A 25,342-nucleotide genomic window follows, 5' to 3' on the forward strand; every position below is an offset into this window, starting at 1 on the left:
CACAGCTGACCCTTCCTCTGCCCCTGCCCCACCAGAGCTGAAGATCCCTGATAACTCCAACCTGTTCTGCAAAAAGGACTTTTACCAAGGAGAGAAGGTCAGGCATGGAGCCAACCCAACCTCTCATGAAGCAGCTGAGACTCCAGATTGCCAAGGACACCTAATTGGTCCCTAGCACTGGCCAGCACAGGACTACATCCCCAGGGTCTGGCTATTCAGGTAGTTAAGCACTTACAGAGTGCAGGGTCCCAGACCAGGTGGGCATCTTCTGCTTAACCTGCAACTCACCTGGGAGTCCAGATGCACCTTGCAACTCTCCTATAGCTTCAGTGCCTGCCCTTCAGTGGACTGGCCTGGCCTCCCCTTTTCAACTCACAAGCCCGGGTTTTTCCTGCTCTTCGGGAACCAGAAGACTAGCTGATGCTTGCCAAGGAGTACTGGCAATGACCACAGCATCCCGCTCCAGAAGTGCACCACAGGGCAGTGCCTTATGTACCCTTCCCTCATACCTCTCAAGAGCAGGTCATGGCCACTGGTGCCCAAGGCATATCTCACCATCTATCCACAAGGGATAGCACATCTTCTACTCTTAGTTCTTGGACTAGCTCAAATGTGTCCCTTGCCTTAGCAACAGGGATGTGCTGATGTCCCCAGTGTGCAGTCAGCTCCTCCAATCTTCTGGGAAAAAGAACAAGGTGACTGTTCCTGGGGTTCCCACTGGCCAGAACATGAAGTTCTCACCTCACCCCATTTCTCTGACATATCTTACCTTTCTCAGCCTCTCCCTTCCTCGAGGTAGGTCTGGTTTGCCTGGCAGAGTCCAGCATTTGTGGCTCTCGCTGTCCTCAGAGTTCTTGGTGTCAACATTCTTGTCATTCCAGGTCATCCAGGCATAGGTCAGCTCCCAGCAGCCCCTCTTCCTCCTCAGCTCCCACCACACCTGTGGCCACTTTGTCAGTGTGGTGGTGGACAACAGCAACATGTGCCAGAGCATCCTGGTGAGCTGCGCAGGTGCGGTGTCCCCTTGGTCCCCTCACTTAGACCCATCTGAGTACAGACCTCTCATGAATGACTACTTTGAAAAGTAGCAAGCTCTGTTTTTTTTTAGGCATTATGTCATTTCTGAGAGGAGACAGATGGCCACCAGAGTCCCCAACTGTACACAGGAAGCCGCTGAGGCAGGCCTCCTTTGGACCTAGAGGCAGCTCCAAAACCAACTGCAGAGTCAGAACCAGGGTCAGATACAGAAGTAAAACCATCATAAGGCCCAAGAAAGAGTCAGTTACAACACTGACTCTAGAATCAGTTACAAAGCCAGAGCCTGTGCCAGCACCACCTCCTGCAGCAGCTTTACAGCTACAGCCAACTCAGGCACCAGCTCTTGAACTAGAAATGTCTCCATTATTAGCTCTAGCATCACCACCAGAAGTAGAACCAGCTCAGGCAAAGCTCCAGTACCAACTCCAGAGGTAGAGTCCACTTTATCATGGTCTCCTATGCCAAATCCAACAACAGTTGCATCACCACCTCTAGAGCTAAAACCTGCTCCAAATAGATTGCAGAATTAGAGCAGTGCCAGGTTGGAACTGGGACCAGCACGAGTTTCAGAAGAGTCAGGTCCAGAACTAGATCTAGTGTCAGTTAGTTGTAAGCTAGAGCCTATGCCAGCTCAAGAGCTCATACCAATTGCAACAAGAGCTCTAGCTCTAGCTCCAACACCATCACCACCAGCTACTCGAGATATAGAAGTAGCTCTGTCATCAGTTTGGGAGCTACCTCCAGCACTAGGTGTAGACCTATAACTGGCCCCAACATCAATGATAGGGATAGAGCCACTATGAGTTTCAGAGCTAGAACCAGCTCCAGAAATGGCTCTAGCACCAACACCTACCCTAGAGTCAGCTCTCGCAGTTACTGCAGAGCTACGAGTAACTCCACAGCAAGAGCCAACTAAAGCTCCAGATCCAAAACCTGCTCCAGAACCAGAATGAGGTTTGGTGTCACCTCTAGTGCAAGCTTACGAGAGAGATACAGCTAGTAGCAGCTCCAAAAACAGAGCCTTCCTGTCCCTAGTCTGTGGGGACGCTTTTTTCTTCTTTTGTAGCTGTTTTTTTTTTTTTTTCCATAGACTTTATGGATACCTGTATAAAACACATATTAAATCGGGTTTACCTTTTTTAAAAAAAATATTTTATTCATTTTTTTTTAGAGAGGGAAGGGAGGGAGATAGAGAGATAGAGAGAGAGAGAAACATCAATGTGCGGTTGCTGGGGGTCATGGCCTGCAACCCATGCATGTACCTTGACTGGGAATCGAACCTGCGACACTTCGGTTCCCAGCCCACCCTCAATCCACTGAGCTACGCCAGCCAGGAGGTTTACCTTTTAAAACATTTTAAACTGTACAACTTGATGGCATTAACTGCATTCACTACACAGTACACTATCACTTATCTAGTTCCAACACATTTTCACCACCCTAAGCAGAAACCCGGTGCCCATTCAGTTACTTCCCTTTCTGCATACCCCCTGCTCCCTGGCAACAATTCCTGCGTCTAGTCATTGACCTATTTAGGATGTTTATACAAGTGGTGTATCACACAAGATGTGGCCTTTTGTAAGGGGTTTCTTTAACATAGCACAATGTTATAAGGTTCATCTACATTGTAGCATGTATTAATACCTCATGCCTTTTTTTTGGCTAATATTCCACTGTATGTATATATGACTTTATCCATTTGTCTGATGGAGATTTGGGTCATGTCTGTTTTTCAGATATTGTGGATAGTACTGCTATGAACAGGCATACAGGCATTTGTTTGAATACCTGTATTAATTTACTTTGTGTACATATGCTGGATTGGAATGCTGGGTGCTGGGTCCATTGGCAATGCCACACTGAACTTTTCTGAGGAACTGCCAGCCTGTTTCCCACAGCTACACCACCATTGAACATTGCTCTCAGCAAGGTATGATGCTGCATATTCCTCAACATTTCCAATGGTTATTTCCTGTTTTTAAGTTACAACCTTCTTAGTGGGTATGAGGTGTTATCTCATCATAGTTTTTGATATTTTGTTCTGTCTTCACATGCATGTTGGCATTTGTATATCTTCTTTGGGCAAATGTGTATTGAAGTACTTTATCCATTTTTTAATTGGACTGTTTGTGTTTTTGTTGTTGAATTATAGGAATTCTTTGTATATTCTAGATATTTTTTCCCATTCTGTGGGTTGTCTTCTAAATCTCTTGAGAGTGTCCTTTCATTAAAAAAAATTAATTTTGATGAATTTCAATTTATGTTTTTTTCTTTTGTTGCTTTTTCCTTTGGAGTCATATATAAGACACCACTGGCAAACTGATGGTCATGATTTGTCCCTATGTTGAAATCTAATAGTGTTATTCTTTTAACTCTTAAATTTTGGTCTTGGATTCATTTTGAGTTAAAGTTTCATATGGTGTTAGAGTAAAGCTCCAACCTTGTTCTTTTGCATGTGAATATCAAGTTTTTATGGTGCCATTTGTTGAAAAAACTGTTTTTGGCTATGACCAGTATGGCTCAGTTGGTTGGGCATCATCCTGCAAAGTGAAGGGTCCTTGGTTCAATTCTCAGTCAGGGCACATGCCTGGGTTGCAGGTTTGGTCCACAGTTGAGGCATATATGAGAGACAACTGATCGATGTTCTCTCTCACATTAGTGTTTCTCTCCCTCTGTCCCTCTCTTCCCCTCTCTCAAATAAAAAATGAAGAGGCTTTTTGTCTCATAGAATGATCCTGTTACCAACCTTGAAGATCAATTAACTGTACATGTATGGATTTTTTGCTTGACTCTCCATTGTATTCCATTGACCCGTATGTAGTGACCTTCTCTGCTGCAACTTTGCTGAAAACGTTGATTGGCTTCAACAGTTTTTTTTTTTATTACTTAACATTTTCTACATAGAAGCTCAAGCCATTTCTAAATGAAGATGCTTTCACCTTCCTTTCCAATTTTGGCGTATTTTTATTTCTTTATCTTGCCTGATTGCTCTGGTCTAACTTCCTTTACTATGTTGAAATAAAGTGGAGGAAAAGGGCATCCTTCTATTGTTCCTGTTTGCAGAGAGAAAGCTTTCAGTCTTTCAGCATTGGGTGTGATGGTAGGTTTTAGGTTTACATAAATATTCTTTATCATGTTGAGAAAATTATCTTCTATTTCTGTTTTATTGAGTTCTCTTATCATGGTTTTGTACTTTGTTACAGATGACCATGTGGTTTTTATTCCTTCATCTTATTGATATGGTGCATTACATTTGGTGGTTTACCTACCTGAACAACCCTTGCATTCCTTGAACAAATTGCACTTGATCATGACATATATCCCTGTCAATATGCTACTTATTCTCTTTGCTCATATTCTGTTGAGGATTGTTGTGTCGTTATTCACAACGGATTCTTGGCCTGTCATTTCCTTTTCTTGTGGTTTTTGTCTGCTGTGGTATCACTGTAGAGTGGTGGCATCACAGAATGAATTAAAAAGTATTTCTTCCTGACCCCAGTTTGTGTGGCTCGGTTGGAGCAGCATCTCATACACCAAAATGTCGGGGGTTCGAATTCAGTCAGGGCACATACCTAGAGTGTGGGTTTGATCCCTGGTTGGAGTGCCTATGGGAGGCAACCAATTGATGTTTCTCTCTCACATCAATGTTTCTCTCCCTCTAAAATCAATAAACATATGGAAACAACTTTAAAGTATTCCTCCCTCTTATACCTTTTTGTGGGTATATGAGAATGACTGGTGTCATAGCTCCTAAAATATTTGAGAGAACTTACCATAGAAGTTCTCTGCTTTTTGTTGTTGTCGGGAAGTTTCTGATAACTTATTCAATCTTTTTACTATTATGGTCTTATTTAGATTTTCCATTTATTCTTGAGTCAGGTTTGGTAGTTTGTGGGCTTCTAGGAATTTATCCATTTCATCCAGCTTAATTAATGAGGGTCTACCATTGTTTTTAGTATTTCTCATAGTATTTAGTATTTCTGATAGTATTTAGTATTTAGTATTTTTAGTGATCTTTTTTCTTTATGTAGAGTCATTAATGACCCACTGTCATTTTTGACTTTAGTAATTTGAGCTTTCTCTCTTTTCTTAGACAATCTAGCTAAATATTTGTCAATTTTGTACATCTTTCCAAGAAGGAACTTTTAAAAAAAAGATTTTATTTATTTTTAGAGAGAGGGGAAGGGAAGGAGCGATATGGAAGGATAAAGAAAGGGAAAGAAATATCAGTGTGTGGTTGCCTCTTGTGCACTCCTTGCTGGGGACCTTACCTGGGGACCCAGGCATGTGCCCTGACTTAGAATTGAACTGTGACCCTTTGGTTTGCAGGCCTGCACTCAGTCCACTGAGCTACACCAGCCAAGCCATCCAAGCAGGGACTTTTGTTTGCATTGTTTTCTTGAATGTTCACCTGTTCTCTATTCCATTTATCTCTGCTCTAATTCTTATTATTCTTCCTTCTGCTAACTTTTGTTTTACTTTCCTCTTCTTTTTCTAGTTCACCAAAGGCATCTTCTAATCAGCCCCTGGCACTGGTCAAGCACAGAGCTATACTCTCCAGGGTCTGGGCTGTTAGGCAGGTAAGCACTTACTGACTGGAGTACTAGACTACTAGGGCATTTTCTGCCCCAACTGCCAGCCCAGGCCACCCTCAGATTCCACTTTTTCCCTGAAGTTCTCTTGGCTGTTGAAAATATGTGTGTCATATATAAGAAACCAGCTGGTCCACAACCGATTTGAACTCCCATAGACCACTCAGAGCTTTGGGTGCCTTCTGCCCTCTGGGGTCCGAAAGACTAGCTTACTTTTGCCAAGGAATGCTGGCATGGGTGTGGAGCCCTGCCCACCACCTATCACTGTCCTCTCTGCACTTCCTTGTATCTTCCTGGGTGTGGGTCAATGACACCTGTACCCAAGGGCACCCACTCTACCAGTGGGCCTGACCACTGCACAGCCAGCCCTTCCATTCAGCCACAAGGACCCCAAAGGAAAGCCCAGGACCAGCAGCAGCTCCCACTCCAAATCCTGTTGACCATTAAAGATACAGTCCTACCTCACAAAGGGGACTTGCTGGTGTGTACAGTGAGCACTCAGCTGGCTCCTTTGGCTCTGAAGATCAACGTGAGCTTTATCCTAGAGTCGTCTGTCAGCACTGCCATGGAACCTCTTTTCTCAGTGCCAGTGTTCCCCAATCAGCACCCATAAAAGGAGCCAAGAAGCCCTAGTTTCTAAAAGTCCTGGATGTTGCATCTTGGCAGATGGCATCCTGAAGAGTCTGGGACTTCTACTAACCTTACCTATATGGAACCTATCTGCATGGTATGGGGAATGTAGCCCAGCCCCTACTCAGAAAGGTCAGTGGGGAGCGAGTGGCACACAGGACCACACCCACAGATAGGTTTTCCTCATGGGGAATCAGGCCTGCACTGTACCTAGGCTGCTATGAGGCTTTTGCTAAAACTCCCTCACCCTGAATTGAGGCAGCAAATGCTTACTGCATATCTTTAAAGTAACTTCCTAAAATCTGAGCTAAACCTCCCAAGTATGGAGTGTAACAAGTTCAACCACTTTTCCCTTTGCATTTGCAAATATCCTTCTTCTTTGATGTAATTAGCAACATCCTCTCCTTTGTTTTCTGTAAAAGGTAACCACCTAAAGTGAATGTGTGTATAGTAAATGAGGACCATCCTCAATGTAATGTACCCAGAAAAGCAATAAAAGCTTGTCCAGGCAGGGGTGGGGGCCTTCTCTCTCACTTAGAGAGGGGCCATGCTGTCCCTTTTTCTCCACAGGACTTCTGTAGTCTGTGTGAATTTGTTTCTCACAGCCACAACACACAGACCCCACTGGCTGGGGTCTGCATTACTTAGCATCCTCATTGTTCTGAGAGTCAACCTCCCCCTACACCCCCCAAATCTACAGCATCAGTTTGATCTCCAGCAGCATCTCCTCATCAGCTTCTACCATACCCTTGACTGCCATATACAGCCATAAGCATGGTGCCTCTGAGGACTGCAACTTCACCTCCTCACTATTGTTTCATGTCCAGCAGGTGTGCAGTGCTGCTTCATCTCTGTCCAGCCTGGACGGAGGTCAATAGCAACATGGACAAGAGCACCCTGGTGATGTCTACGGGTGGGGTGGTCCCCTCACTTGGACCTCTCCTGAATAGTTACTTTGACAAGTAACCAGTCCTGGCCCTTCCAGACAGCACATCTCATCCTGGGGTCAGACAGCTACCACAGCCCTCCACTGTACATGAGGACACTGAGGCAGGTCTGTTCTCCTCACCCCTGGGGAGCTCTTTGGGACCCATGCTTTGGTGGAGGTGGATAACTATGTGCTCCACTCAGCTTTCAGATACTGATAAGACTACCTGGATTGTGTTTCCCGCCCACCCTCCACCTGCTGTGACCTCTGACTCCTTGTCTGGCATTCAGAGCTCTGTGTGGCCTGGTCCTTTTGGCCTCCCAGTCTAGCCTCCACTCCAGCCTCCCTAGAGCTTCCTAGTCCAGAAGCCCTGCAAACCCTGGCCCGCCTCACAGCTCCCTGCCTGCCTTTCCCCATTACCTGCCTCCCCGCTGCCCCAGTTGCCCCACTGCTCAAACTGTGATGGACTCACCTCTAAGACTGGGCTCAGGGGCCAGCTCCTTGGGCCTCTGTTAACACCACAACCTTTCGGGTCAAAACGACCTGGAGCCAAGCCTCAGTTCCACCTTGCCCACTTATAGCTGAGGGATCTTCAGCTCTGGCACCACTGCCCATCTACAAAATGGAGTGAATTTATTGAGCATGGGGGGCAATATTCCCTCATAACAGTGATTATCCCCACCATTCACTCTGCTCTCATTGTGGGGCCACCTCCTCCCAGGGCTCCTTCCTGCCCCATTACACTATGAGACAGGCTGGAACTCATGTCTTGGGGTCCTGCCATAGAGACCAGGGAAGGGAGCATCAAGGAGAAGGGCAAAGGGGTGGCCTGAGTTTCTCCCTGCCTGGACTCAGTGTCCACTGCTGCCTCCAGGACCCCCTGACCCAGCCATGCACAGAGCTGGCTTGTGGGGTATAGTCTGGGGAGGTCAGTGGGACAGGGGGTATTCCAGGACTCTCATGTCCATAGGGCTCTGGCCCACCTGGCAGGAGTGGGGCAACACAGAGGTTCCAGGGGTCATAGGGTCTCAGAGCAGTGGCTTCTGGAGTCAAGTGGTACAGACAGGAATGGGAACCGTTGGTACATTGTGCATGGCATGAAGCAGCATGTCATGCACATACTGTCCACAGCCCCATGTGCCCCCCCATGAATATGAGGCTGGCTGCTCCACTTGGAGTCCACTTGTGGAGGGAGGACATGTGCCCCCTGACCCCCACCCAGGAGCCAGGTCCATGTTGAGCTTGGTTCACAAGGTTCCATCTCTAATCCTCATGCTACAGTCATGAAACTGAGGCCAGGAGAGGTGGGGGCTGGCCCAGGCTGTGAGGTGGGTGTCCAGACAGGAAAGGAGGGCTCTGGCCTCCTAGTCCAGGGCTCAACCATCTAGTGGGGCTGCTCTGGGAATGACAGCCCCTAAGATCCTGAGGACCCCTGCCCACTCTTCCTATGTGGGGCTGTTTCTTCTAGGCATGCCCATGTGCACACAAACTACACATTCTAACTACGCATCTATGTTTAGTATGCAGAGAACATTTTTGAAGTAGATGAGAAACTTAGCAGTGTTACCTGTGGAATGGAGCAATAAGGTATTAGGTATAAAAACATTTTGGATGTTGTGATTTTTACAATACCCAAATTATCTTAATTTCCAGAAACAGCTCATAAACTGCAGCAATGTGAGAAAAAATATTTTTATATTTCTTTGAGTAGGCCAAAAAGGTAGGGCCAATGTGTTTTTATAGACATCTTTTAAAAAATAATTGTTTTATTGTTGATTATTTATAGATAGAAAAAACTAACAAATTGTAAATCAATCTCTATTTAGAATGTGCTTCACCTAAGCTTGGGCAATATTTTGTGATTCTGTAGAGATGGATTTATTTATTTAGGAAATACAAATGAGGAAAAATAACTGATAAGAAGTTACCTATTAATCGTAGACTTCAATTTGGTTCTCCTGCCCTCTAATGGTCATTTCTCAAACTGCAGACAAAGCCATATTAAGGTGAAGCATTTTTAAATATTAAAATACAGCTCAAGTGTGTAAATCACGTCTCAAATTTTGGAGATTTGAAGAACCTCAGGAAGTTTCTCAGTTTCCTCATTTTAGCTTTGCAGCATAACCACTATATCTCAATTATATGCTCTCTTGTGATTACAGAAAAAATTGAATTTTGGCCTCTCCTGTTTGACTTAGTAAATTATGCAAAGTTACAGTAATTTTCTGTAAAATTTTTACATAGTATAATCTTAGTCCTTAAAACTGCACAAACGGTGTTTTGCAAATAAATAAACACTTTTAAATGTACTGCTTCCTACTACTAACTCCCTTATATACTGTATTTTTAAATTTCTCATGTACACAGTGTGAAGTATGTACAATATTATTGACATCATGAGAAAATAAAGTAATATTAAGGGATGTTAATATAACTTAGGATATCCAGGTTTAAATCACTGAGTTTGGTGCCTTCACTTTTCCTCTTCTTTTAAAAATCTAGAGTTGATTGTTTGAATTAAGTTATTTAACCAGAATAATTTGGTAGTGTATTTTAATAGTTTAAGCAATATTTATGTATCATATTTATTCATATGTTAATATATACCAGCCTCAAAGACCTAGGTTCTTCTATAAAGATCAAGAACCAGGCTCCATTTTAGAGGTGAGCTTTTAGAAAAACTAAAAAAAAAAAAAAAGTGTTTTTAATTTTTAATTGAAGAATTTTGATGCAGAAACTATAGTTTGGTGTGCTTTCATGGTAGACAAAAAATAGATGTTTGTGGGCTCAGAGAAAGTTTACCTTGGAAAAGTTACATTGTACAGAATTGAGTATGATTTCAGATAAAAATGATTACTGACTTCAAACAGATTTTTCAATGACTATACTTTCAGAGTCTTTTGTCTAAAATAGCTTAATTAAAAAAAAATCCCTTAAGCATTTCTCCAGTAGCCAGTTCCAAATGAGATAATTTCTGATTAAACTATTAGTCATCTACAGACGGGTCACCCTGGTTAATTCTAGTCAGTAATGACTCTTCCTCCCTTGAATTTCTATGACATCCTATTTATGCTGCACTCACAGTACTAATTTCACATAAGAATGGGACAATCCTGAGAAGAAAAAGAATCATCCTGTAAGAGTTTAGCACATAAAACCCATACATAATGGGCAAGGTTAGTTGCTTGTAAAATAACCAGAGGTGTCTAGAAATGTGTGACCCCTCACAGGCTGAAATTGACTGAAATCTCAGGGAGGCAGATCAGAAATGCAGCCAGAAATAGAAAAGCTCAAATATGGGGCCAGCTGAACTATCTCCTGTATGAAGACAGTATTAAAATATTCATGGAACTGTGTTCATGTTAATTTAATAATAGCTGTGTGAAACACTTAAAATCCTATTGTTCTAAATATTAATTCAAGCAATTCCCACCTCCATCCACAGGAAACAGGCATTCCTGTTAACCACACATTCATGATGAATACACTGAAACACAGACACGTTCAGTAACTTCCAGGATTTCAATCTATTAAGTGATGGAGCAGGAATTTTTCCTGGGTTCTAGAGTCACCACACATAAACACTCCAACTCTATACTGCCTCATTTAAGATGGTCTACCCTGGTGAGGGTTATCTTTATGTGTCAATTTGAGTGGTCCACGGGGTGCCCGGACAGTTGGTCGAACATTTTTGAGTGTTTCTGGATGAGATTAACATATCAGTTAGTAGAGTAAAGCAGACTTCCCTTTTTAATGTGGACAGATCTCCAAAAAGCTGAAGCCCGAGTAGAATAAAAAAGCTGACTGTCCCCTGAATATGAAGGAATTCTTCCTGCCTGACAGCTTTTGGGGTGGCACATTGGTCTTCTGACTTGGACTCGGACTACAATGTCAACCATTAGTTCTCCTGTTTCTCAGGCCTTTGGACTGAGACTGAATGACACCATTGGTTCTCCTGTGTCTCCAGCTTAACTGCTGTCGTTGGGACTTCTCAGCCTCTATAATCATGTGAGCTAATTTCTTAGAACACACACACACACACACACACACACACACACAGAGTTACATATAAGTAGATAGTCTGGGAGAACTCAGACTAACATACAATTTTGTCTTGAGGATGGGGAGATTACACACACCACCTTCATGTGATGTAAGCTCTCAAGAATGGGGGAATGTATGTTATCTTTCCATTGTATATCCAGCACGTGTTTTAATTCCAGTCACAGTGTACACTTCCCAAACTCAGCATGTGTTTACTGGGGAAAGAGAAGTGTCCAGATAGCAAGGATTTGCCCTCATTCTTTCTTCATGGTACTGGTAGGGAAAGAAAGGGGTCGGATCTTAACAGGAAGCATTCTTCTATTCTTTTATCAGGCACTTAGTGTGTATATGGTATGTAGCACGAAACAGACCTTGTGCATGGTGAAAAAATATAGAGATAAAATACATAATTTCTGCCCTCGTGAACCTCACGCTTCTTAGGATAACTAAAATCTATATGGATAAAATCCTAATTAACAGGTGACTTCCATATTAATCTTAAATGGGTATGGACCTAATAAATGGAGTTTCTAAATATATCAATCCAAAACTGATAGGACTGAAAAGAGAAACAGATCCATAATCATAGTTTCAATATGCTTATCAGTAATTGCTATTAACAAGCAGAAGATCAGTTAAGGATAGAAAACACCTTAACAGCTTTACCCACCAACGAGGCATCACTGGCATGTACAGAGCACTGAGCGCAAAGCAAGCAGAAAGCGCATTCTTTTCAGGCGGACCTGGGGCACCGTATTCTGCGCTGTAAAATTAGTTTCGTTATGTTTAAAACGATTGAAATCCAACATTTGCATCCCTTCTGATCGCAAATCCTCTCCTCTTTGGGTGCAAGTGGTGAGAGCTCGGAAGGGACAAGGTGGCATTCAGCTGTGACAAGCGGCAACCGCTTGCAATTATTTGGACCTGAGCGCAACTACGTCAGACAGCGTGAGCGCAGCGGCAGATTGTGAGAGATTCCGGAGAGGACCAATGAACAGGTCTCGACCCCTTATAATGACGTATTTAGAAGAGGACTATCAGGTAGGAGTCGCCCCCGGTCCTGGCTTGGGTAACTGGATGTTGATTCGTTTATTAAAATAAACGACAGGCTCCCTCCACTTTCATTTTCCTGCAACAAGAAGAATTGCTCTAACTCTTGTTCCTTTTTAAGCTCTGCCCTCTTACCTACCCGCAGGGGAGAGGAATCCGTAGCCGAAAACCGCGAGCGAAAGCGCCACGGCGGTCCGAAGACCGGAAGAAGAGTTTACGAAGAGCCGTAAAGCACGTTCCTTTCCGGTTCACGATATCAGCTGCGACCGTCTCCGCCGGCCTTCCTCCGGTAAGCGCCTTTGCCGACCCTCGCAAATTCACTTCTTTCCTCATTCCGGGACCTTCCCTACTGTCGCCCCAGTAACGTTGGATCATGTTCAAGAAATTTGATGAAAAAGAAAATGTGTCCAACTGCATCCAGTTGAAAACGTCAGTTATTAAGGGTATTAAGAACCAGTTGATAGAGCAGTTTCCAGGCATTGAACCATGGCTTAATCAAATCATGCCTAAGAAAGATCCGGTCAAAATAGTGCGATGCCACGAACACATAGAAATCCTTACAGTAAACGGAGAGTTGCTATTTTTTAGACAAAGAGAAGGGCCTTTTTACCCAACTTTAAGGCTACTACACAAATACCCTTTTATCCTTCCACGTCAGCAAGTTGATAAAGGAGCCATCAAATTTGTACTCAGTGGAGCAAATATCATGTGCCCCGGCTTAACCTCTCCCGGAGCGAAGCTTTACCCTGCTGCGATGGATACGGTTGTTGCAATCATGGCAGAAGGAAAACAGCATGCCCTGTGTGTTGGAGTTATGAAGATGTCTGCAGAAGATATTGAGAAAGTCAACAAAGGGATTGGCATTGAAAATATCCATTATTTAAATGATGGGCTGTGGCATATGAAGACATATAAATGAATCTTGGAAGGAAAACGCTTGGGCTAAATATGGACATTGTACTGTGTCTGTGTTTGTGTCTGTGTGTGACAGCCTGAAGACAATACTTCTGTGGTTATACTGAATAAATTCAACAGATGCTCCCCAAAAAGTAAAGATTTGGAACGAGTCCATATGTGTGTGTATCTGTGTCATTGTGTGCATGTTTGTGTGAGTGTGTAGGCCTGTGAATGTGTGTCTGCCTGTGTGAGAGTGTATGCGTCATTGCAGAGGGGTAATTAGTTTAGATTTGCCCTTGTCTGTTCAAGCAGATGTCAGTTGAAACACAGGTAAATTGTCTCTTGAAGAAAAACAGGTTTCCATGTGAAGAGCTTATGGTTGGTATACAGAATCGAAGATGGGAGTGAAAAATTGGGAGGAAGAAAATGACTGGAGAGGGTCCCTGAACAACTCTATTAGTATGAATATTCAAGGGATGAGCATAAGCTGGGAGACTTACAATTTTACTAGAAGCAGAAAAGCCAGTAAAAAGTATACAGATGGCATTATTGGTTGTCCACCCAAAAATCATTGCCCCGTTTCCTCATTCCTGGCAGAAGCCTGTGTCCATTCCTTTTCTACATGGATCATGTAAATGCTGATTAGTTTGGGCTCACATGGTGGTCTGTTACCCGGTGAGGTTGATATATTTATAGGTAGGCATGGTGCTGAAGGCCAAGTAGGACTTTCTCTATTTAGAAAAAAATAAGTGCTTTTCTCCCCAGGTTTTGAATCATTTACAGGTGAGTATGTGACCTGTGTTACTGGGCACCAATAAAAGCTTTCTGGAAGAAGTTTTCAGTCTCTTAAAGAAAGATGCATGGGGAGAAGCAACCTCCCTACCCTAAATGGATGTTGGCATGTGTGATTTTGCTCTTACCAAAGACACACACACACACAAACATTCACAATCTTGATATGCAACAAGTCTGACCATGGTAAAATTGAAAATGAAAAGCAACAGGGCCCTTGATTTATGAACTGGTAATTAACAGCCCTGGAGACACTATATGTTAGGACATTTATTAAGAGCTGTAGCTAAGTTATGTGAGATAATAAAATTCCATTACAGATTACTCCATTTTCACTTGAGGTTTCTGAAACTGAAAGGGAAAGATAACCCAATGTTTAGAGAATGGCATGGGCATCTAACTGAAAAATTACTTAAAGGAGGATAAAATAGTTCAGGTGAAAGTTCATCAGTAAGTTTTGAATGAGCCATTTCAAACATGTAATTCTATTAATGCAAGATCAATTGTGGTAGATTTACAGGTGAATGGAAAGTGAGAAGCCAGAATGTGGAAGTTTAAACTTCATGTTACTCCTTACAGAATTTTGGTTCTGTATTAAAAGATAATGGGTGAAAGCTAGAGGAAATTTATAATCAAGATACTTTGTTTCAGAGTTTAGATTATCTTCTTGTTATTTTCATTGTTTTTTATTGGTGTGTGTTTGTTAATGACATTCCTGAATATGTTTATATGCTGAGGGGAAAGATTCACTAAGGGATACTTGACAGGGATGTAATAAGTGGAATAGGGAAGTAGGAAGGAATGGCTGCAAAAGGAGAGGTGGAAGGATGGCGTTCTATCCTCATGAATATGTATTTGGATTATCTCCATTCTTCATAGTGTAGTCATGTAACAACTCTTAAACACTTTTTACCGTAACATTGGTGGATACCTGTGGGGGATCTGAACTTCCTAGGACAATATTCTGGAGCACCAATGACAGACGAACACAGAGGCAGATAGTCAAGGTAAGCAATGGCACAGTTCTTTTACTGTATCCTAACCAACTGTCTCCACCGAAAGCTGAAATAGGAACCCTCTGTGTCTATTCTAAGCCTTCTTGCAGGTCTCTTCACCTATACACACAACCCTACCTTTTCTATGTTGATTCACCTGACCCCTACCTGACAGGTTATATGGCTGTAACTCCTGAGCCACAGGTTCTGCAATGCTGAATGCAGTGCTATTAAGGGGATGGAGAGCTTTGGAGAAAGTGTTTATTGAGAGGAACAGGCAGTTTTGCTTTCTGTTGAGAAATCTTACTCTTCCCTGGAGGCCTCTGATGCCTGGGCCCTCTCAACCCCTTTCTTAGATGCTTTAGAACAAAGCTCAGTGAACTGGGCCAGTCTAGTGAGATAGCAATGACTGTGACTAACTTTGTAATTTGCTGGGACTGAGGTGGTTCCTGGGGTCCTGAACTTCAGTGGAAAATCAGGAAAGTCCAAGCATACAAGTGTGAGCAGCACACTCTAGGAGGAGCTCAAACTTTACCATTGTGTTGGGTTCGTATTCCCAAATCACCATCCTGCTTTGTCCTATGGGGAGAGCAGTGCTGGGTGTAGTGGTGGCCAAAGGTGCTGAAGTCAAAAGCAAAGTCCCTGAGACCAAATGCATGGGAGGAGTGCCATTAGCCTGGGGCCAAAGGAGAAAAATGGCACCGGGCTGCTCAAGCCATTCACAGGCTAGCTTCTGCCACCTTTGAGTAGTCAAAGAGACATCACATCTCCTGTGGCTATTACAGCCCCTAATGCACAGGTATTAAATCCTTGGTCTGTGTTACCATGGAAGGGAGAGACACCTGAATTCAACTGATAGAGTTTGAGAAAAACTCACAGAGCAAGAAAAAAAATGATAAACTGCAGCACATTTAGGAAAAAATACATAAAACAATTAATTAAATTTATAGTTAAATTATTTAAACAAAGAAAACTCTAGACCCAGAAAATTTCACTGGTGAATTCAATCAAATATTTAAGGAAGAAATAAATATTTTCAGAATTTCTTCTACGATTTAGTTTTGGAGACACTTCCCAGCTCATTTTACGAGGCCAGCACTACCCCAAAAATATTAGTCAAAGACATTATTAGAAAATAAAACCACGGGCCAATATCTGTCATGAATATAAACACAAATATCCTACAAAATTTTGCAAAGTGAGTACAGCAATATGTAAAAATAGCAAAATACGGCATTTACTCTGGAAATGGAAGACTGGCTCAATAGTCAGAAGTCAGTCAGTATAATAAAATATATGCAGGGAAAGCATATGATCATTTCATTAGATACAGAAAACAAATATTTGACACAATTCAATATTAATTCGTGCAAGTCTACCTCAACCTGGTAAAGTAGATTTACAGCCTACAGCTAACAGGTGAAAGACGAAATGCTTTCTTCCTAAAATTGAAACCAAGATAGGAATGCCTCTGTAACTACTTCTATTGGTCATTCTAGGTAGTGCAATAATGGAAGAAAAAAGAAAGAAAAAAGGCATGCAGCTTGAAAACAAAAATAAATAGATAAATAATAAAACTACTATTCATAGCTTAATTGTCTAAGAAAAATTCAAAGGAATGTGCAAACGAGCTATGAAATAGATATGTGAGATTTACAAATTGATATTTTAAAATTAAGTGCATGTCTATATGCTAACAATGAAGAATTGGAAATTGAAACTTTAAAGTAGACCATTTTCAGTAGCACCAAAACACTTGAAAGGATTATGTATCCATCTAACAGAGTATGTACACCATCTCTATGCTGAAACCACAAACTCTTATGAGAAGTACTGATTAAAGGGGACATTAATAAACGTGGTAGTGTGTTCGTGAACTGGAAGGCTCTATAAGGTGATACTGTCAATTCTCCCAAAATTAATGCACAGATTTTTAAATATAATTTGAGTCAAAATCACACTGGATTCTTAAATGTGAATTGACAAACTATTTCTGAAATTTTCATGACAACTCAGAGGAACAGAATAGCCCAAACCATTTTGAAAAATGGAGAAACAAAGTGGTGGGCTCCCACTCCCTGTCTCCAAGGCTTATTATGAAGCTGAGGTAGACGTGTCAGTGTGGTCAATAGCAGAAGGATAGACACATGCATCAGGGAAGCCAAGAACAGTTCAGAGATAGAACTGCTAAATATTGATCGATTTTCTACAAAGTTGAAAAGGTAATTCAGTTGAGGAAAAACAGTGTTTTCAACAAATGGTACACAGGACATCCATATGTAGAAATATTGAACTTTGGTCTGTACCTTGCAATGTAGACAAAAGTTAACTCAAAATGGATTATTGCCCTAAATATTAAAATGCACCAAATGTCTAGAAATAAATATAGGAGAAAAACTTCGTGACCCTGAGTTCAGCAAAATTTTTTTAGGCACAACACCAAAAGCACTATGCTTAAACTTAAAAAAACAATAACTGAAGTTAAGAACTTCTGCATTTTGAAAGACACTGTTAAAATGAAAAGACAAGACATAAACTAAAAGAAAATATCAGCAAAACACATGTTGAGTAGATAATTAGGATTCAGAATATATAACAAACTCTCAAAATGTAATGGTGAAAAACAGAAACAATTAAAATACTGGCCAAAACATTTGAACACACATGTTACCAAATAGGATGTATAAATAGCAAATAAGCACATGAAAAGATGCTCAACAACTTTAATCATTAGAGAAATTCAAATTAAATTACACTGAGATACCCCTACATATCTATTGGGATGGACAACAACAGAAAGGATTGGCCACATAAAGTGTTGCAGATAATGATTGATAAGGATTTTAAATATTAGGAATTGAGCTTTTCATATTCTGGGGATTAATGATAATATACAAGTTGGTACATTTGTTTTTTTACTTTGATGCACTTTCTCAGTCTTTTGCAAATCAAAGTCTACATTATTCCCAGAACTATAGTCTCTTCAGTTCATCCTCACATGATAAACTACAGGAAAACTTTGAAACATTTACAAAAAGCATGGCTGCAATTCTTGCATGCTTTTCAGCAGAGCTAAATTCAGGATATAAATTATTTCCTTTAAAAATTCAGTTGACTCAACATATTTTCAAAAGAGGAAATTCCAAGGCTTTGAAAAGCACATCTGTGTCACAGAGAAAACACTTTCTAAGCAGAACAAGCTTTTCTGACTATGCAAAATATCCAATTTTTAATCACATGTTCTTCAGTCAGAATGATTCAGAAATGTGGGCAGGCAAATCATGGTCATGTCAGAAGCTTAGCTAAACAACCGTTCTTTTTAAAATAAAGCTCTGCCTTCTCCAAGTGCTAAAGATTCAACCTGAAGATGACTGAGCCTTTCCAAACCTCGGAATGATGATTAGCACCTCCCATGGCTCCTTAAACAAATACTGACATTGGTAATTATGTCTACATCCTTTCAAATCAAATGTCAATTGATTCTCTTCTCTTATGTTTGTATTTTTCTCTATATCTCATTAAAATGGCAACAATGTGAAAAAAAAAAGAATTAAAAATTGTCAGTTGGAAATCCTGGCATTGTTGACAACACGGGTGAGCCTGGACAGCATTATGCTAAGTGAAGACATCCTTAAAGACATGGCAAATTCTCAAGCCAAAGAGAGCTGTGATTTGTTTGTTGTGTTTCCTGGTAATGCTGGTTTTCTTTGTTGTTGTTTCTTAATTACCTTCCAAACTGTACTAGATGACATTAGAGAAGTGGCACTGAAGTTTTAAATTTCATTCTCTTAATTACAGGTAAAGAAGTGTTTCAGGGAATGTGAATTAAAAGTGAGCCCTTAACAGAGCAATATGCAATCGCTCTGTAATTAAAAGGTGCTATTTTGCACTGCCTATTTGTAGATGGACACAGGAGAATTTCCCTGAGCTATGAGTACTTCCCCACAGCATTAGGTGGTGATTAACTCTCACAGCTGCTAGCACCATTACTTCATTCTTCCCTTCTTGGTGTCCCTCCTCCCCAACCTATCCAGTTCTCCCTCCACAGCCTCCCCTCTCTAAATATACCCTTAGAGTAGCCATAATCTATAAGAACAACCCTCTATGATAGGATTATAACCCTTTTTGAGCTCACAAATGTAAGGCACAGATAGGCTAGGCTTATTACCCAAGGTCACAGAACCTGTGGATGGTGGATCTAGGATTGGACCTCAGAGCCTCACTCCAGAATCTGTGAGCTAGTCTGTAGAAGACACAAAAATATTGCACCCACTGATTCCACATGTTGTTTCACTTGTTAACTTGCCCCAGAGGCATGCAACCACTTCTGTTAGTTTCCTATTAATGAAAAAAACAAGTTAGAGAGCCTTTGTTTTCAGCTCGATCATCTCCAAAACCTAACCACCCCACTTGAATCCAGTCAACCTGTTTTTCTCACTCTCTCACAGGGTTTTTGTGGACATTTTGGAGTCTAGCTTTGCTTCAAAGTGTCCTTTTATCTTAAATTTGCCATTCCTTCCTGGCCTAATTACTTTTCTTCAGGACTGACAAGAGTTCTACATTTCCTCTATTAGATTCTCCTTTGTTATGCCATTCATCAAAAATAAAATCATCTGAAACCTTAGCAGAACTTAATGTCTGTGTAATCTCATTTTGCCATTTTATCACACTGGCCTCAAGGAATCAAATAAAAGCTGCATCGATTGTCATCTAGGTTCCAAACACAACGCTGGGTACTTTGGGACAGCAAAGCAATGTGATGCAGGGTTTTTGCACTCTGTGAATTATATATGTGTACACACGCACACATATAAAGTTAAGATCGAAATATAAATTTTTTAAATAAAACCAAAACTATGAGTAATAAGACAAGATTACACTATTATGGTGGAATGAGCAGCCAGAGAGGAAACAATGGTGGGGCCCTCACCATTGTAATCTAACAAAGAGCTTAATACAGGAGGCTAAAAGCAAAGGTTCACCCATTGACCCAGTAATCCTGAGCCTGGTCTGATAAGGCCGCCAGGCATTCCAAACAACATAAGCAAAACTATGATAGTGCAGGGGGCAGTCCTTGAAGGTCTGTGTATCATCTCCACTTTCTGGGAAAAGGAAAACCTTGAGACTGTATATTCAACCCAAGGCTTGGAAGGGAGAACGGGAGGGGGACTACAGCACTCAAAGGGAAAAAAAAAACCCATAAAACATTTTTGGTTAACTGCTTGCCTCCTGTCACATATGCAAAATGAACAACTAGAGTCTGGAGCAAGATAAGGGTTCAGGCTAGCTGACCCCCATACCTACATTTGGTAGTCACATCTTCCCAGGAAAAGCTGGCACCACCTTTACTTGTCAGTCAATATGTGACTTCTGTATTCCCCACACTGCCAACTATGTAAGTCCTCAGAACAAAGGACTGTTTCTTTTGGCCTCCTGGCCCTTTCTGGTCACCAACCTCTGGCCACCTGGGCTCTAGCCACCCTTGCTTTTTCTTTGCCATTAGAACTTAGCACTAATAAACTTCACTTGCACACTTGTAAACTTGCTAATCTGCAATTATTCACTGTGTCAGTGAGAAGAACTTAGTTCCTGGGAGTTTCTCCCATAATGATACCAGAGAAGCTGGCACCACACAGACATGATTTATGAGGAAAAATAGCTGTTTACATGAAGAGGAGAAAGAGGTAACTCGTGTCTAACCAGTCAAGGAAGATTTATGGAAGATATGAATGAGACCTTATTCCATTACAATGGAACTTGTATTCAACTTGGGCAGAAGTGGAATATAAGAATGGAGAAGAGGAATTAAAGCCTCGTAGGAGAGGACTTTGTGTCACTGCACTCTTCTGAAGGCAATAGCTCACCTCATCTTGATCCTAGCAATGGAATGCTTATTTTGAAAGCGTCATGCAAGAAAGACTGGACAGAGAAAACTCTGAGTGCCCTAAACACGGAGGGCTGAGACCCTGAACCCAGGGAGTGAGAGCAAGATGGGAAGGAAAAGAAAGGTGAAAATGTCATGTCTATGAGTTATCTACCCATTACTGAGTGTGTGTGCCCATTCATGCTCTTTTAGCAGGAGCAAAATAGTTGAGATTTGAACAGCCCAAGTCTACGTAAACTTTTCCCTACAGAATCCACAAATAATTAGCCATTCAAAAGAAACAATATTGTCTGTTATCTGACATCTTGCTGTATCTTAGCGAGAACAACTCTACTCTGCTGGAGACTTTCTTCACTCTCTCTCACCTGCCTCATCAACATCGAAGGGGTGCTGTAAAATTTAAATAAGGTAGTAAAGTATGTAGAAGCTATAAAAGTATCTTCAAACAGTACAGAGTCTAAAGTACCATTATAAATAAATATATAAATGAATAAAATAATAAGTCTAAAGGGTATGTGAACAACTGAGAGAGCAACATTCATGTAACACCTAAGATACTGGCCCTTCCCTTGGAATTCCTGTGTTCAGAGAGCCAGCCCATTGCTTGTTCTGTGTGGCTGCAGTACGGGTTTCTTCCATTCTTCTTCCGCATTTGGGATTAAATGAGAAAAAGGAAAATCAGAAAAAGGGGGATTAAAACATACATTCACAGAAACTGACAGAAAACATGGCTTAGTTGTGTGTGGCAACGATGTTTTTACATTTATATGATGACAAACCCACAAGATTTAGTCTCAAAAACTGCTGGAATTAAGGCTTCAAAACCTCTTAACCTTAGTGATTGTGGCCACACCATATAACCTTGTTTGAACATCAATTTCATTATCTGTAAATGAAATAAACATAATACCATCCCTACAAATACTCTCGTAGTTGTTTGATGGACTACTGATAACATGTGAACACATTCCATGTATTTTTACATGGTGTAGACACACGACACCACCCCCGAAATCATGTGAGACTTAGTAGCTTAGGAGACTGAAGCAGCTGGTTGTAGGGCACCCTGTGCGCCAGATACTCTCTCACTGTATACTTTGGTGACAAATGTATGGTTCCAGAATTTGCACATTGAATATATTTATTTGCTCATTTTTCTTCTGTGTTTTAGCCAACCACGTATTTGAACACCTTTCTTCTATTCATATAATTTTATCATATTGTTTAAAGAGACTTCTACTGGGTTGACTTTAGTTTTTTTTCAAAATCTGACCTCATTGCATTTGCTCAGCTCGAAATCTTTTATGGTTGTCACAAGTACTCTTTCTCCCTGTCTACATCACCCATTTTCTTTTCTTTTTTATTTTGAGCTTCAGTTTACTGAGCAGTTAGGTAAGTTCTGATTTTAGAAACCATTCCTGCCTACCTCATTCCCCTTACTGTCCAAACAAAGAAATAGAATATTCTGTAGTCTAGGTGTATGGAGGAGGCTTGTGTGCTCTCTTGTACATATATTGACTTGTAGAAATAATGGGACAGCTACGTGGAAAACTGTATCACTCAGTTTTAGATTTGTGTGTGAATTTGAAGATAGCTGTTATAAATTAAGGTGTAGTTTTGAATGTCTTCAATGTGCACTTATTATTCCTCTACTTTTAAAGGAATAGCTTTCCAAAGTTTACCTACTATGACAATTGTGTTGTTTGGGCCTACTTATTCTCCACCCTCCCCTTTCTTAATAAACACACCTAGAGTTTTGTTCCAGGGTTTCCCCAACCCTCAAAACTGGTTTGTTCCAGGAGTCACTAGACACCCTTCAGGTCTGGGCTCAGATCTGAGTGCCTCAGTTCAATCCTGCCCTGCCCTCATCCCCACTCAAGTGAATTATTTTAGGGATCTGGATGGTTACTCCTATTTAACCCCATTGAATGATGCCCAGGATGTTATTCAAAGACTGGGGAGGAAACCAGGCAGTGGGCTTGGAATGCCTGCAAGTGGGCTGGAAGTCAGCCTGAGTTTGAAGACCAGACACAAAGGGGGAGGTGTCAGATCCAACAAAACTGACAAGCAGAACCCGCTCTGATGAGAATGCATGGAAGCCTGAACTTTCTCATACTAGCCAGTTATGTGTCTGTTGCTTTCCTTTGCAGCTTTAGCCAATTCCATTTGTGGCTTACAGGATACATTTTTGTTATACTGCTACATTAGCTAATATAATTGATTCATGAGATTGAATTAATAGATTGCACAAGATACTCAAATCATGCAGTAGCATCATATATTTCTAACTATATGCAAGAAAACCTTGGCAATTTTATCTGAGAATACACACTATTAGGAACCCCTAAAATCACATATTTCAACCCCTCATTTCATAAATGAGAACCTAAGCCCATTAAAAATAATTGAAATTGTCCAACTTAATAGATTTGGATAATGACATAGGATTAAAAATCAGTTCTCTCTGGCACAGAAATCACTTCTCCCAGCACAGAGCATTTTTCATTATGTTTTCCGTGAACTGTGAAAGCCCAGTGCAGGTAGCCAAGCTAAGCCGTGTAAGACAGCTTTGGGAAGGTAAGGGCAGAGTTGGGCATGCTCTATCAAACCTGGAGCAGGGGCAACAGACTGTGAAGGGGAGTAGCAATAGGAATCCCGGTGCACAATAGTGATAATGTGCTCACTCAGGGGTTAGACGTCAGTGTGGGCTATGGGGACTTTGCCCAGTTGTGGTACTGGAGGCCTCATCATTTCAGTGGGATAGGTTAGAACTCACACAACAGTCTCCCGCCCCACGCACCTGCAGCTCTTCCCTTGGCTCAATGGTTCCTGCAGGCTCATTTTAAGTTCTGAAATGTCTGGCTCATTATGAATTTGGCAATCTTGTTACTATTATGAATATGAATTTCTAGGAGGTAAAGGTAAACTACCAATCAAGGTTTGCTGATCTAATATTGGCCTGAGGCCCAAGGCCAAAGTACCAGGACTGAGGCAGGAAAGTGATTTGAAATAGTGCTTGACATTCACGCAATCAGCTAGAAATGTCAATTGCTGCTTGAGGTAAACATTTATTTTCCAGGGTAAATGTTACAGCCTCTGCTTTTTATGACTGGGTGCTGTTTAAGCACTTGTCTAAAGGACAGAAATGCATCTTGGAAATAGCTTTCATTCCTAATCCATATTTGTGTTTAACTGTAAAACCATTTAACTCACTAGTTTATTCTGATTGTCAGAGAACACAGAAAACATTTCCCTCATTATAAAAATAAAAGAGTTTTTTCTCTGTGTTAGCTTCCATTGGAATACTAATGCATAAAAGCCCAAATTAATTAATCTCAGCTGTCACAGTCACCCTTGGCAAATAAATCATAAGATAGTTTCCTCCTCGTATGACTAGTTACCCTTGACAGCAAATTAAAATCTTAATAAGGGGTTCTAACACTCATACATACATACGTGCATTATTTCTTTTGTTTGTGCTCAACGTCAAAATACAAATTATTGTATTTCAGAAATTGTGAATTTTTAAGAACATCTTCCAGATTATTTTATTTTAAATTCTCTATACACTCAAATATCTTTTACTTACTTATAAAATAATTGTTTTTGAAATCTTAATTTTTTTTTTCAATTTCAGTTTGTTTTGGACACCTTGCTAGGGATGTTGGATAATGGTGTATCTTTTAAAGTCACATAACCATTATTTATTACCAGTATGGTAACTATTTACTTAATACAAATATCAATGGTATAATTCTCCACCTCCTACCTTTCCTCAGGAACTGTGGTTTCTTGAGGCAGTGGTGTGACAAAGCCAATTACAGGGACAGAGTCCTGCTACTGTTGGAGAAAGGAAAGGTAGGTAGTAGAAAGATACACTAGAAAATGGGTGGAGACTTACAGCTTCAACTCAGACATAGGAAGAGGTAGGAAGTTGTCATTACTGTCCTCACAGTACAACAAAAGCTGAAGAAACTGAAAAAAATCAATGAGATCTCAAGTCTCAACACCATTCCACAATCTAGAGAGAACAGAGAACTTGAAGAGTCCTTCACAGCCAAGACCTGCTTACCTGGAACAGAAATCTCTGAGTCTGCAAACTGGTACAAACACTTAAATGGTAATTCTGATGAACTGCCGGAGGCAGTGCATGCACCTGCACGAGAGGGAGAAATTGGTGGGGACCACAGAACAGGGGTTTTATCTCCAAGAACTCTGTGGAGAGCCAGAGGATCCCCTTGTGTCTCTGGCTGGGGAGAGGGAAAGGAGTCATTGTGAAACACACCTGAGTCTTCTCCATAACAAAAGCCTACTCTGTGGGCCTCATTCCACCTAGGGGCAAACCTGATGCCAGCCCTTTCTAGGCCTCTTGAAGCTAAAGAGCATGTGTGAGAGTCCCAGCCCAAGGACACAGACCCACTAAGACCCTGAGAGTTAATCATAAGATAACAGAGCACTTCCCATACCCACTAATACATCAGCAGGGCCCCCC

General features: G+C 41.3%; 1 protein-coding gene across 1 annotated transcript; it reads left to right on the forward strand.

Moving 5' to 3' along the window:
• The first annotated feature begins 12,313 nt into the window (after nucleotides 1–12,313).
• Nucleotides 12,314–13,351, forward strand: LOC114491756 (malignant T-cell-amplified sequence 1-like). The gene has a single exon (XM_028506018.2). The coding sequence runs from the start codon at nucleotides 12,656–12,658 to the stop codon at nucleotides 13,199–13,201; it is 546 nt and encodes a 181-aa protein (XP_028361819.1). The 5' UTR covers nucleotides 12,314–12,655; the 3' UTR covers nucleotides 13,202–13,351.
• The last annotated feature ends 11,991 nt before the right edge of the window (nucleotides 13,352–25,342 follow it).

Source organism: Phyllostomus discolor, chromosome 1 (assembly GCF_004126475.2).
Source record: "Phyllostomus discolor isolate MPI-MPIP mPhyDis1 chromosome 1, mPhyDis1.pri.v3, whole genome shotgun sequence".
In the NCBI taxonomy this organism is placed as follows: domain Eukaryota; kingdom Metazoa; phylum Chordata; class Mammalia; order Chiroptera; family Phyllostomidae; genus Phyllostomus; species Phyllostomus discolor.